At 43.0% G+C, this 14751-nt stretch overlaps 1 protein-coding gene and 1 long non-coding RNA gene across 3 annotated transcripts; one reads left to right on the top strand and one right to left on the bottom strand.

Moving 5' to 3' along the window:
• Positions 1-271: 271 nt before the first annotated feature.
• On the bottom strand, positions 272-6085 carry LOC110357246 (uncharacterized). Its single transcript, XR_010472238.1, has 2 exons — positions 5924-6085; positions 272-1098 (listed from the first exon to the last, which is right to left on the bottom strand). It is a non-coding gene; the product is annotated as an uncharacterized LOC110357246 (long non-coding RNA).
• Positions 5467-12994, top strand: ING2 (inhibitor of growth family member 2). Of its 2 annotated transcripts, none has more exons than XM_065061249.1 (2): positions 5467-6002; positions 9554-10840. In XM_065061249.1, exons 1-2 carry the CDS (start codon positions 5813-5815, stop codon positions 10222-10224), a joined length of 861 nt encoding a protein of 286 aa, XP_064917321.1. In that variant the 5' UTR covers positions 5467-5812; the 3' UTR covers positions 10225-10840. The 2 variants fall into 2 exon arrangements, with proteins under 2 accessions (XP_064917321.1, XP_005500277.1); XM_005500220.4 differs by lacking the exon at positions 5467-6002 and adding an exon at positions 6102-6684 and having other exon boundaries at positions 9554-12994.
• Positions 12995-14751: the final 1757 nt, after the last annotated feature.

Raw genomic sequence — 14751 nt, 5'->3', positions numbered from 1 at the left:
TCCTGCTGACTTCCAGAGGGCATTCTGAACAGAGTGGATACCCTAAAAAAGGAGCACTGTGGTTCTGCTCAAAACAAACTGACAATAAGTCAGTATGCTCTCATGGAAGCAATGATGTCATATAAAAGTGAATTCCTTACACCATGTCCTGCCTTGGGCCTATCAATTTCTCAAAACAATCTTGGGTACAGCCATGGGATTAGAATATGGAAGCTGAATGGGAAGAATTGTAAAAATAAATAGTTACTACAAAACAAAGCACAAAGTAAACTGGGTTTGCACACTTTACTCCATTTTTTCACTTTGCTTGTGGTGAGATAAACAGAACCCACAAGTTTGAAGAAAAAAGATGAGCTAGATATTGCAGCTGCCTTTTTCCCCATGTTAAAACAAGTCAACTGATCACTAATTTGGGCACAGGAAGAAATTTTCTTTTAGAGCATATTGCCAGAAAACTTGGAGCTTCTCCAGTTTTTGAACAGATGTTTGCATTGGATGAGGAATAACATACATCTCCTGATCAGTACGGGATGTTTGTTACTTGGTGCTAGACAGCTCTTTGATGCAGATGAGTATGATGCTAGCTGGGAAAAAGAAAAACCCACCACATCAGTGTTTTCAGGAGATGTACTGGTTTAGTACATCACCTTATTGAAATGATCTGATGTTAGCCAATGTCTTGTTTTCAGGTGTCCTACACTTGTGTAAATGAAAGAGAAAAATAATAATGGTTGTTTCCATATGATTTGCGTTAAACTAGATAAATCAAGCCTAGTATTTAAGGAAAATCAAAAGTGATGTCGTCAGCCATTACAGGCAAATGGCTTTTTTGGATGACCTGATGTTAAATAAGTTTTCAAGAATAGCTTACTCAGATAAACATGCTTCTCTCTCTAGCTTCAGCAAGGATAGCCTCTTCCTAGAATATCATCTATATGAAGGTTAACTATGGCCTTCTGCATGAGCTTTCCATGGCCTATAGCTTTCTTCAGCTGAGTTTTCAAAAAGCCCATCTGGCTTGTACTCATTCTTTCTTTTCATTGTGTTTCTTTTCTTGGTATCTTGGCGAATTCTTCACCCTCTTCATCCCATGGAAACCTGCCAAGAAATACATATTGTAAGAAATCAGTTCTGTGTCATTTGCTTAAAAGAAGCACCCTGTTACCATCCTTTGAACATGTCCACTAAATGCTAAGTAGGTCTTTCACAATTACAGCCCCTTCTGGACTTGTTCTCATCAATAATGAGGCTCAAACTCTTCCTGAAAGCTAAAAAAAATCTAACCAACTTCTGTATTATTAGGTGAAACAGGACAGGAATCAACGATGATTTGAGGATGTAAAATCAGGATTACGAAAGATGAGGGGCAAAACTGCAAATGAGGAAATAATATTTGGATTAAATATCTGGAAATATTTTTATCATAGTATAATCTATTAATATAATGAAATAATCTTTCAAAAAAAAAGAAAAGGAATACTCTGATTGAGACTTTCAAAAACTATACCGGGAAATTATAAAGAAACAAAACTGTTGGGATCTATTCTCCATGAAAAGTGGGGGTAGTTTAGACACATATGAATAAATCTAAATAAACTGAATATATGACTTCTCTGTATTATTTACACTTGAAAGACAACCACTGAGGTGGGTTTTATGCAATACACCCTAATAACCTCTGATACCACTGTGAATGTCAACCTCAAGCTGACAATTCTCCACTAAGTAGAGAGGGTTGGTGGAAATACGTGGTCCTACTTTCTGTCCATCTCTACAAATAGCAGGGTTTTGCTGTACCACACCTCTTCTTATCTCCAGATTATTTTCACAGTCATGAAAGAAGAGACATAGTTGAGTCACAGAGGCTATCAACCTGCAAACTTGAGTCCAGTACATCAAAATGCTCCACTGCTTGCTCCTATCACTTTGAAACATGATCAAACCAGAGAATTGAGCCTTGCTTCTTGCTTTCCTCCCCCCTGAGGATTCAAACATGCAGCAAGCTACAGCTTCTTTTTCCTAGGGAAATCTGCTCTAACATTACCGCTGCATTCTTAAGAGTACTCAAAGTTTAAATCTTTATTCTAGTGTTCAAAAGCAGCAGACAGCATTTAAATTCAGGAAATGTTAGCTGATCTCCGCGGTACCTTAGACACTGCTTCCCCCACAGTGACAAACATTAAGTTTTCAGCACAGAAACCACCTACAATAAATGTTACTAATTATTCTAAAAATACTTTCTTGGCTATTTCTTTACTAACGATGCATATATAGCTTCTTCTTTGAAAATGTGATGCCAAAATAATATTTTAAAATTATCATTTAATTAACATTTAATTTCAAATAACATGTTAATTTTTGATAAATATTTTTGCTTTATTTTTCTGCTCGGCAGGGAAAATCTCAATTTCTCGGCTTTATTTCTTCATGAGATGGCAGAACACTACAGCCATTCAAACTTACTATAAGAAAAACACCCCCTCAAAACAGACAAGATCTTTCTAAAGAATATTGTACCACTTATATTAATCTAAGTCCTTTTGCACTAGTATACAGGTAGAGCTTTTTGCCTGCACAGTAACTGTTATCTGTCAATATTATATAAAAGAATTCAATTGATGAGGCTTCAGTTATTCAGAAGTGACAGCAGTGAACACAGGATAAAGTTCCAGTGGTTTACTGCCAATAGAAGTGAGGGTAACTAGTGTATTTTTACTTTCTAAACCTATTTGTGCAAAAATGAGACAAGTAGTATAAAATGATCTGAGGCTTGGCTTCATCAGTCTGAGCTGTCACAATACACAAAAAAGAAGCAGCTGGTTTTAGTGGTACAGATTTTAAGACACAGGTGTCCTCTTAAAAATATGAACACACCGAATTGCAGACTTCTTGGGTTTTTGGCCAGTGACAACACTGTAATAAAGAATGTTTTCAAAGTACTGACTACAACTTCCGTTTTAATTCATTTTTATGAACTTGCCAATACATTGCTGACTCGAGCAAAACCATCCATCTACAGCTACAATTCCTCAACATCTTAGACGCAGATGTATGAAAATCAGTGTCATGTAGAATACCAGCTTAACAGCTGCATGAGTTGAAAGTTAAAAATGTGTTTAAACACTTTCATGAGCTCTGGTCTTATGAAAATAATACTGGTAGACTGCCGTCATGTGAGATGCTGATCTGTGGGCTGGTCAGATGAAATCAGTGAATTTCAACACACAAACTTTGTCATAGGACTAGCCATGGAGCTATCTGGCACAGATCCTGTACTAACAGAATTGTAGGAAAAAAAGTAGGCTGCAAGGGATCCTCTGAAAGCCATCCAAGCAGAGCTTGCTTCACAGCCAGATCTCATTGTGCCAGGCCTCCTCCAGTTAGGCTCAAAAAATATCCATGGATGGAGACTATACAACCTCTCTGTGCTGCCTGTGCTGCTGCTTAACCACTACTCTAGATCACATCACCTTGAAATGTTGTTATTTACAGGATTAGTATGGGTAGTCTTTTAGTGCTGGCCACTTAGCTATAGGTAGGAATGCAAGACAGAAGGGGTTTTGGGGGTTGTATTTTTTTTTTTTTTTTCATTTTACTCTTGAATTCAGTTATCTCTGATGCTGTTTTTTCTAAGTTTGCCAAGAGTAATATTTTTCTCCACTTTTTTCAGGTTCCTGAAATATAATGCAACACACTGTAAAATGTACAGGTCTCCTCAGGGTGTTTCAAGAGTCCACAAGATTTTTTTCCTGATGCTTACCAATTATTATTAATGTACTAAAGGTCAGAAAAATGAGAGAGAGATGGGGATGAAATCTCAGCCTTTTAGTGCTACTGTCTGCTTTATCTCATTCTCTCAGCAGGAAAAGTATATAGCAAAATAGTATATTTCTACTTTTGTTTCCTACTATACTTGTGGACAACATTTGATACAAATTCTGCAACAGCCTTGGGAAAGACAGGATATTGTCAAAATTGGGAGATTTGTTGGCAGGTGAGTGCGTTTAAAAAGGCTAAACTTCTTTGACACCTTATTTAAAATTCTCTAAAATTATTCCTCAGCATAAAATGTCACTCAGCTTCCCTAAGTAATAGTTTATCACAAATCATTTTGCTCTTCTTTAAAGCTAAATCAGGTAGCTCTTATTAAGGGCAAGAACAGTTTAAGCTGCTGCTTTGTACAGTTGGAGGATATGAATTAATTAGATCCCTCACCCTATCAACTGCTACAGTGACAAAAGCTTGACTACGGTGCACACTCTTGTGTACCAGACAGAAACTTGCCTTCCCTGCACATAGCTTCTCACCACGCCACCGATACAAACCGCGCCTCATGGTGAAAACTGCTCTTCAGAAATAAATTGTTGCAGATATAGCTCAAAATAGTGGGAGAGAAACGCGCAGGCCGTCTGCAAACAATTTAATGTGTATATACATTTTATTGCAATAAAACTTACTTGCATTCCTCTCCTGTCAGACACAATGCCTTTGGAAAGGTGTGTTTTGAGACACTTAGTGCCACCAGTGCTGACATATTATTTAGTATGCCAAAATATTTCAAGAAAATTACAGGATGGTGCAAAGGCAAAGGTTTCACCATCAAACGTAAACCTTCTGCACTTTTCTGCTTGCTTCAATAGCTTTTGAATTATCTCCTAACAAAGCGGGACAGTTCAGGATTATGACTGAAAATACAGTGCAGAGCTTCACAGCCTATATAGTAATCCGTAACAGCCGCAATGTGTCCTCGAGATGAACTCCGCCACGACATCAAAGACGTAATTTTTTCGGAAAAGCAAATTAACATGGGCGGACCGAGCGAGGAAGAGCATTAGTCGGTGCTAGTAAGTACGGCCCACGAGTACAGGAGGAGGCACGCCCCAGAGACCCTCACGGAGCCCGCGGTCCCCAGAGCCCGGTTACAGCGCTGCCACGGCAGGCACTGACTGCACGCTAGGTGCTCATTTTCGCTCTGTTCACCTCACACCGGTGCGCGCCCGCGGCAGGGGCCACAGGGAAGGCGCCAAGCGGCCCGGTGAGGCTGCTCGGTGAGGCTGGGCGCGGAGCTGGCGCTGCTCCAGGGAGGCACGCGCCTGCCCGTTGGGCAGCGGCCGTTAGGGGAGTCCCGGCCCGGCCCCGCCCGGCGCGTGGCGCCTCAGCGCCCCCCGCAACGGCCGCCCGCCCCCGTCCACACACGGGCGCTGCGGGGCACCTGGCGCGGACAGGGGCGGGGCGAGCAGATCAGTAGCAGTCGCCCCGCTGCATGCCGTCGCAGGGTGCGAGTAGCCCGCTGCACCAGCTACCTCTGTCAGGCGGCGACCCCCGCCGACCCCCGGTGGGGGGTCACCGCTCCGCCTGGGTGCGGAAACAGGGGACGCGTGCGCCCTTAAGGCAGGCTCCGCCTCCGCTCTGGCTGCCGCCCCTTGCCGCACGCAGGGCCAGTAGGGGCGGGCGAGAGGGGAAGGCGCGAGAATGCGAACCCCTCGCAGCACCGCCAGCCGCGCCTTATAAGGGCAGGGCCTCGCGCATGCGTGCAGCCCGGCGGCCAGGGGCGGGGGCGCCTAGTGGGTTTTGCTTCGGCGGCGGCACCGCGGCGGGAAGGGGTGCGGGACCCTGCGGAGCGGCAGCCCGGCCCGGCCCGGCGCGGCTCTCAGCCCCCACCGCCCCCTGAGGCGCCTCCGCCTGGCCTGGCCCGGCCCAGCCCGGCCCGTGCACCTCGGCCCGCAGTCGGCAGAGCGGCGGCGGCAGGAGGGAGCGGAGCGGGGCCGCTGCGGGGACCCCGCGCCCGGTACGGGCGGCGCGGCGGCGGCGGATGTGCTGCTGGCGCGGGGGGATGATGCTGGCGGGGCCGCAGCTGGTGGCGGGGCCGGCGGCGCCGGGCGGGGAGCGGGCCCGGCTGCTCTCGCTCTACGTGCAGGACTACCTGGAGTGCGTGGAGTCGCTGCCGCTGGACATCCAGCGCAACGCCTCCCTGCTGCGGGAGATGGACACGCAGTGCCAAGGTGGGTGCCACCGCGGGACGCGGCCTCCGCCACAGGACACCGGGCGGGGGAGGAAAAGGGGGGGGCGCCCGCTGGCCGCACATGCGCCCGGCGCGGAGGGGCCGGAGCTGGGGCGGGTCCGGTGGAGGGAGGTGGGCGCCGGGGTGGGCCCCCTGCCGGGGCCTGCGCGGGGCTGAGCCCGCGGCCGTGCCGGGATGTCGCGCTCGGTGTCTGCCGGGGCGGGCGGCGGCCGGTCCCTGTCGGGGGAGGGCGCCCGGCGGCGGTGGGAGCCGGCGGTGCCTCCCTGCCCGGTGCTAGGCCCCGGCTCCGCGTGGGGGGCCGTTCCCCTGTGCGGGGCCGCTGCCGCCGGGCAGCCTTGCTGGTTGAACCGGCGTCGGGGACACGGGGACAGGTTTTACTGCGGGGGTGCGGTTGTCGCGTCCCGGCCGAGCCGTGACCCTGTGTCCCCGTCCCGCCGGGCGCTGAGGTTCGGCGCAAGGGAGGGGGATGCGCGACGTGTTGTCAGCGTTCCCTGTGGTGATAGAGAGGGTCCCTGGAGCGGGAAGTTACCGCGAACTTCAGTGGAAGACACAGCGTCTTCCAAAATGCAGGTTAAATATCCATACAGTCCATTACGCCTGGCATTCTCGGGCTGCGCAGTCGTGGAATCTTTTGCTTCTAATTACTGCCTTACCGCCTAATGGTACGAGAGTGCCTTCTGAAGAGTCCCATTGCCTGAGCTGTGCAGCAGAGGACCCGCGGCGGGGGGGGCGCGGGTTTGGCCCGGTGCGGCGGGAGCCCGGAGCCGTGTCTCCCTGCGAATGGGAGACTTGCTTCGGAACGGCTGAGAGGCGACACCTAAGGCCTTTCAGACGTTAAACGGGCCACCTCAGAAGACAGCTATTGTAAACGGATTCTTTCCATTATCTTTCTAATTACCCAGGAAGGTACATAAGAACAGGCTTTTGTAAGTTTCCTGTGTTTTTAAAGTCTAAAGGGCACAGACTTCTCTGCCCCATTTTGAATTTTTAGTCAAGGCTGGACTGCCTAGCAGGCTCTTTACCCAATCTGTAGTGACAACGCTCTAGATCTGTCTTGAATAGATTCAGCCTTTTATTTAGGCTATATCTCCTGTATGTATTACTCCAGCCACTAATACAGTACTGGGACCAAGCAGAGATTTGGTGCTAGTTTCACCAAAGTCTTCAAGTGTTTTAAAAAAAAGCAACAAAAAAAACCCCCACCAAACCCCTAGATATTTGATAAAAATATTTTTGGCTTAAGTCTGAAGATGTGAAAGCAGTGCTATATAATTTCAGCTAATTTAAAAGGTAGTGATAGTTCATGCAGGAGGGAAAAAGCCACTGCTGTGCTTGGAAAACTGAAAATCTTTTAGCTTTTATTAGCTCCACCAAACTTAATCACATTATCTGTAATGAACACTTGGCCTTGCTTTCTCTGTTGTGTGTTTTGTGGGTTGTTGTGGTGTGTGTGTGTTTGGTGTGGGGTGTTGTGTTTTTTGTTTTGGGGGGGGGGGGGTGGTGGTGGTGTGTGTTTGGTTTTGGGTGGTTTTTTGTTTGTTTTTAAAACAAGGGTTTCAGAAGTGTTTAGTTGTGGATGCCTTCTTTAATGTTGGGGACCAACAAGGGGTTTGGTGAACTTGTGTCTCTGTCAGTCCATAAGTTCTTCTTTTTAATGGATGGTGATCTATTTGAAGTGTTCAGCATATCTTCACGGGCTGCATCCTGGAAATAATCTGCTCAGGGTGAATGCTGTTCTGTCACAGCATGAAAAAGCAAACAGTTAATGCTTGTGGATTCTCCTGGGCAGGGCATTCCCGATGTGGGAAGTATGTGTGACTACATGTGCACTTTTCTTCCCTCATTTAAAAAAAAAGTGGCTGCAGAATATTGTACTCTGGTTATGCATTTCTAGGTCAACAGCCTACAAAGTACCTTACTCCATGCTTTTCAGGAGCAAAGAGTAAGATTTTTGGGGTGTTTTTTTTTAATCCTCTGTCAGGGCAACAGGCAAGAGATGCAGCTGAAGATGCAGGGAAACAAAGCTTGTGGTTTTAATGGTAGCTGGAATGCTAGTATTGAGAAAAAGTAGGTTAAATGAGTTATTGGATAGGCCGAGTAGTGATTTTTATCTTCCCCTAGTGAAAGTCTAGAACAGAACAAAATGCTGTTGGCTCCTTTTGTTATATGTTTCAGAATTTATAGTAAAAAGTGGCTGTTCGTGCTTGAGCTACTGTTTCAAGATGTCAGCAGGAAAAAAATCACTGTGATTGCTGTTGAGATAATATATATATAGCTTCCATGTAGCGCAAGCTTTGAATCATTTCACAACTGTACAATGCAGACAAATTCTTTAAAAATGAAAGCTGGTCTGTGAAGCACAGATCTTTAAGAAGAGATATATTGTACTGCATATATTCTCACTTTAGAAGTAAATAGTTTAGTATCATTCATAAATTCCCTTGCTTGTTTCAATATAAAAGCCTTACGTTGAAGGAACCAGTTCTGTACCTCACTGTGCATCAAGTTGCACTGTCAGTTCTACTAATCTACTTCCTTCTACATTAGCAATTTCTCTGTCTTTTCTAGACCAAAAATTACAGTAGATCTATATATAAAATATTCTTTTAAAATCCAGCAATATAGAACAATAATGTATAGACTGACTGGCTTATATGGCATTTGCTAATCTCCCATTTGGGTTCATTAAACTTGCTTCTAAGAACTAAGTTTTATAAAAGATTCAGAGCAATTCATCCGGTTATTTTGCATGACTTGCAAGAAGAAAAAAGCTTAGAAGCCAAACTGTGAGCCACTCATTACCAGTTGCTTAAAAATATCCTGTGATGCACTAAACAGTAGGTCACCTATTCTGAAAAGTTCAGCCTTGATGTAAAATGCATCTTGCTGTAATTTGTCTTGGTAATAGGAAAAGCATTTTGAGTGGTTAAAGTTATTTAAATCCTGATTGTAAATCTGCTGTTGTGTAACTTCAATTGTCATAGTCCTTTTAGAACTATGTCTACTTGAAAGTGTAATACCAAACCTTTAGATGATTAAGAAGGGGAAGGTAGGGGACCAGGATGTATAATTCTGGAGTGCTGTATATCATGATATATAATGATTGTACAAGTTCCATGTTTGTTCTTGTGATACAGTCAGCTATTGCTTTGGTTTGTGGCCCAGGCTTTGGAACTGTGGTAGTGAGGACTCTTGACAGAAATTCCTGCTTGATCAAATGGAGGCAGGATCTGGACTATCCACACTTCAGGAGCTATGCTCCCCTTTCATGGGTTAGCCTTTCTTTTTCCAATGGCTAAAATAAGTTTGCTTTTCCTTAGAACTTGAGATTCTTTTTTCTTGCAACAGATTATCTCTTAAACCACTGATTTGATGATCACATGCAACTTGAATAGAATATCCAATCTAGCCCACTGGGGTATACTATAATTAAAATTTGTACTATTTCTTATCAGTTAGAAATATAATTTCTATATTTTTCTTAAGCATGTTCCATCTTGTGTAATTACTCCTATTATCTTTATTTTATAGAAGCATTAAAAGAAATAGATGATGTCTATGAAAAATACAAGTCAGAAAATGATCCTGTTCAGAAGAAACGCTTGCAGCAGCATCTTCAGCGTGCGTTAATCAATAGCCAAGAACTTGGAGATGAAAAAATTCAAATAGTTACTCAAATGCTAGAACTGGTAGAGAATAGAGCCCGGCAAATGGAAACACACTCTCAGTGTTTTCAAGATCTGTCTGAGAATGAAAAGCCTCTAGAAAAGGCAAAGATGGAGTCCTGCCAGCCAGAGAGATCTTCGCGTAGACCTCGTCGCCAGCGAACCAGCGAAAGCCGTGACCTGTGCCATATAGCAAATGGGATTGATGACTGTGATGATCAGCCACCTAAAGAAAAAAGATCTAAATCTTCCAAGAAGAAAAAACGTTCCAAAGCCAAACAAGAGAGAGAGGTTTCACCTGTAGAATTTGCAATTGATCCCAATGAACCAACTTACTGCTTATGCAACCAAGTGTCTTATGGTGAAATGATAGGATGTGATAATGAACAGTGTCCTATTGAGTGGTTCCACTTTTCGTGTGTTGGACTCACCTACAAACCAAAGGGGAAATGGTATTGCCCCAAGTGCAGAGGAGACAATGAGAAAACAATGGACAAATGTACTGACAAATCGAAAAAGGATAGAAGGTCGAGGTAGTGAAAGCAATTCATGTTTTAAAGAGTTGCTCCTTTTATATTAAATGTTTAATTTCCAGAGAACGCTGTTTTAGGAAATGCATAAGACTATGCAATAATTTTTAATCTATAATATTAATGGAGTATTAAAAGCTGTTATACCTTCTGTGATCTTTAACTTTCTGCACTGAATAACCAAATAGTTGAAACAGGGTGGCTTTAGACCTTCACAGAAGACATTACAAGCATATGGCGCTTGGTTTCAATTTAACCCCATTAGTATATTTTTTAAAAAAAAACCCATGTGAATCTTGAAATAATGGTGGTGGGAAAGATACTGAAGGACTTTTCATGATATGGGAAAGGCACTGAAAGGCCTCATGTAACTGCTAGAATCTTAACAACTGAATTTATTCTTTATCCCAGGTCTTAAGTTTTCAGTTTGTGTTAACATCACACCCTTGCAATTAAGGCATTTTAATTCAGCTGTAACTGTAAAAGTCTTCCGAGCTAAAAGCAGACCTCTTCAGTGACTTTCAAATGACCAGTATGTTATTTCAAGAAAGAAAGTACCACTAACTTAAGCGCCTTTTTTTTTTTTTTTTGGTCAATATTAAACTCTTGTCTTTGTGACTTTACACTTGGGAGTCAATTTTTGGATATGATAGAATTATGCTGTATAAGCAGTTTTGGATACTTTTAGTGGGTTTTGTTGTAGTTCTGTCAAACAACCTGGTGTGGTCTTTATTGTTCAAGATGGTCTGTCTAATGCTGAAACTTTTCTTTATTATGTTTTGCCACTGCCTATATAAGCTTTGAAGTGGTATAAGGATTCTTTGAGAGGGGTTATGTTATATTGGGGAACAGAAATTGCAAATGTGATGGAATCTTGATCCTAATGGATCTCTAGAGAGCTGAGACATGACTGGTATTCTCTGGGATGTAAACTTTGCTTTTCCTCAAGTGGTGTTTGGGTACATGTGTGGCCACACTTGTGTTTAGGCACAGCACCACAGTTCTTGGACTTGGCAACTGTCTAAAAAGCCTGAAGCACAAGCTTTCAATAAAAGTTTTGATAGAGAATAAAAAATCAAAACATAAGTACTACTGGCACAGAGCCAGTAGACAAATCCCAGCAGGTTTCTGACAGGCTAAGTTAACTGTGTTGTCCTGAAATATGCCAGTAGTGTTGAAACACTACTTGGGTGGTAGTTAAAAGTGAATTTCCTCACCTCCAGGCCTTAAAGTAGGTAGAAAAAAAGATGAAAACAGCTGTTTCTGCTCCTTTGCAATGGGAGATGCTAATAGAGGAGAAGTGAGAGGTGTACCTGTTGTATCAAAGCTTACACCTAAGGTTCATGCCCAACAGCGTTCTTCCTTGAGACTGCCTGTGCCCTGGCAAGGCAGACAGAGCAGCTCTGCAGGGCTGGGTGTGGTGGTCCTCACTAGGTGGGCTGCAGGAGCTCTGAAGTCCCCGTAGGTCTCTGCTCTTTTCTGCTAAGGTCTCCCTTGACAGCACAGAGGGAGAAGTGGCATCATCTCTGGGCAAGCCTGATTGCGAAGCAGTTGTGCTGAGTTGAGAGCAGCCCAGAAGGGTGATGAGTGAAAGCAAGCCCTGATGGATGAATGCCATCAAAGCTCTCACCAGCATCTCCACTAGAGGGCTGGGGTGGTTGGGGCTGGATGCGCTGCACTTGGAAGCCTCCATGCTGTTGGGCCAGATGGTATGAATCAATGCACAGGACTGTAACTAATATAAGCTACGTAAAATACCGAGCCTGTTTCCACAGTTATGATCCGATTCCTTCACAGAATTTAGCATTTGCAAGTAATACTAGTTAACATATGGCAGGGGAGCGTAAAGCCAGCATTTTGAATTTTTGCTTTGAATTTTAGCTTTAAGTGGTGTAGCTCTGCTGCGGAGACCTGCACGACAGTAAGCAAACAGCTCTTACAGAGAACTCCTGTTAAGGGCTGTGACCATCAGGAGGATAGGAGGGAAGGCAAAGCTTATCCCAAGGCCCTGTCCTGCTTCCCACGCTAGTGGTTAATTTGAGATTGCAAAGATAGGCTTCTTCAGGGGGTGGATCATTGCTACTAATGTTGCATGGAGAAGAAGAATGAGGCCAGCTGTTGGAGACAAGTGTCTTAAGTCCTCCTTTGCTTTTTACTCCTTTTTCTGTTTGTTACATCTTAATGATTATATTTCCTTTTTGAGAAGACTAGCTGGAAGCCTTGGACTGGGGATTGTATCAACATCTAATGTCTACCTAATGTCAATGCTCCCTAGTATTAACAAACAAACATAACTTAAGTAAACACTGAAGCTGCAGAACAAAGTACAAGCGAGATTTTAACTGTTAATATTACTAATTTATCTTGAAAAGTATTGGTTTAATTTCTACTTGCTAAATCAAAAATACTTTTTTCCAAGGCAGAGAAGAAAGCTGGGAGCCTGATATAATTGTTCATTGGAATAATTGTTGAAATAGGAGGTATATACAGAAAGAAAACTTTAGATTCTGAAAGTGGTCCAGATAAATATCTATAATGCGGGGATGCTTTCTTTTATGCTAATGGCCCTTCTAGTAGGGAATATGAACTCCCAGGGTTTCCAGTGAAAGATATTGCTAGGGAAACAGCATTTACCTATTCCATGAAATTGCTCAATACAGAAATAATTCAGTTAACAGGAAGACTAGCAGTGTGCCTTGAATATACACGGTTGCATATAAAATTATTTCTTTTAAACAATCTGGTTATTTTGTCATTAAAACTCACATGAGAAAAGATCTGATGTTATTTGGCATTTAGCATTTCACCACTTCTTTTTAAACAAACCCAGATTTTGTGGGTTTGCATCTGTTTTCTTAGAACATCAATGGTAATTGCTCAAGATGTGCATAAGATGCTAGTATGAAATCAGAAAGGTAAGTAGAGAGCTCTTATGTTGCTTCTTAATGTTGAGTTCCTTTTCTTAAAGGGAAGAACCTCACTAATGAAGTGAAAATGAGAAGTACGCACTATCAAACAAGTTAATCTTCAAAATATGTATTGATTGTCGTAAGGTAAGTCTAGGTTCTTGTAAAAAAAAGAAAAAGTGGGGAGCACAGGTGCTTTCAAATTTGATAGACGCATATGTAACTAGACAGGGAACTGCTTCTTCCTTGTGAACATTAATGCTATATCCTAATTCAGCATGGATCAAAAGTCAAGGTTGCATCTTGTTTTCTTAAAGCTTGTGAAAATATGGTAAACTTCTAAGTTCTTGGTTTTGCCTTTCAGCTGTGAAGTGATGCAAGTTCATCAGCAGCAAAAGGTCCCTGTAAACTGTTTAAAAGGAGTGGTATCTGGGCAAGAGTGTTTCTTGATCATTGTCCCACGGACAAGTTTGATTAATCTTAACAAAACAATAATTAAATAAAACTTTAAAGCAAAATCCATACACCTAATAGAAACCTTACTGTTTGGAAAGCAAAATGAGCAATTTAATAGTTGTTGTCTATATGAAAAGGCCATTTTGCTATCTCTAGCAGCTACTGCATTTTTTCGGAAGTTCGGGCAGGTCTGGTGTAGTACACAAGATTAATACAGGTTTCCTCCAGTTGCTGTGTATTAACTTCATTCACTTGTGTAAGCTGCCTGAATTCAAACACAGTTAATTACTACCCATGATAGGTACAAATTCTTTCAGTGTTGTCTCCTGCATGCTGTTGTACATTCATACCTGTTGATTGCTAAAATGCACAGTGATAATATGTCTGTATTTACACTAGTTTTAACTGTGTTTCCCTGCCAAGCATTAACTAATCTACACACCCAGAAGTGTAATGTGGTAGTGACAAATCTTGAATCTGGTACAGAAGGGTTGTGAAATGCCCTCTTCTTCCCTGAGTTTATCTAAGGATTTCCTGCTTTTGTTTCAGAGCTGAAGTGGGCCTTTTTACAGATGATGCATCCTAATGTTGAAGACCTTCACTTAAAAGCCCATAACTTCAGCTGGAAGGAAACTACTACAGTTTGTCCAAATTCATACTTTAAAAAGGAGCATTTTGGCACTTCTGTGGCTTGCACCATTTCTGACTGCAACCAGTCTGCTTTTTGAAGTCTTAATCTGGGTTTTTATTCTTTAGACCCAGCTGGACTGAACTGCACCTTCCTTGGTCTCCCATAAACCCCAAACAGTCTATTGGCACAAAACTGCAGTGATTGCCACATCAGCAAGTTAAGGACTTGGAGTTCTTTCTCCCTCTTACCTGCATACATTTTTCTTTTTATTAAGAAGTCTCATCTCCAGTAGTTCTGCAGGTCTTTGACACTGGCACCTCAGACCAAAAAAGTAGCACAGATTTCATATAAAAGCCCAACTTGCTTTAAATGCTGCAATCTAATCTAGACCCTTTCTATCTTCCATACATACTTTACAGAGCAATGATAAAAACCCCTGCAAATCATGAAGATACTTTATCATGTCAGTCAATATGTCTGAAGTTCTGTTGCACATTCCAAAGCTAATACTACCTTGGTAGCTATTGCTGGCTGAAGCCCA

The sequence above is a fragment of the Columba livia genome, chromosome 4 (assembly GCF_036013475.1).
Source record: "Columba livia isolate bColLiv1 breed racing homer chromosome 4, bColLiv1.pat.W.v2, whole genome shotgun sequence".
NCBI classification, from domain to species: Eukaryota; Metazoa; Chordata; class Aves; order Columbiformes; family Columbidae; genus Columba; species Columba livia.
The sequence above is the reverse complement of the archived record's forward strand: the minus strand, read 5'-3'. Positions and strand labels throughout refer to the sequence as shown.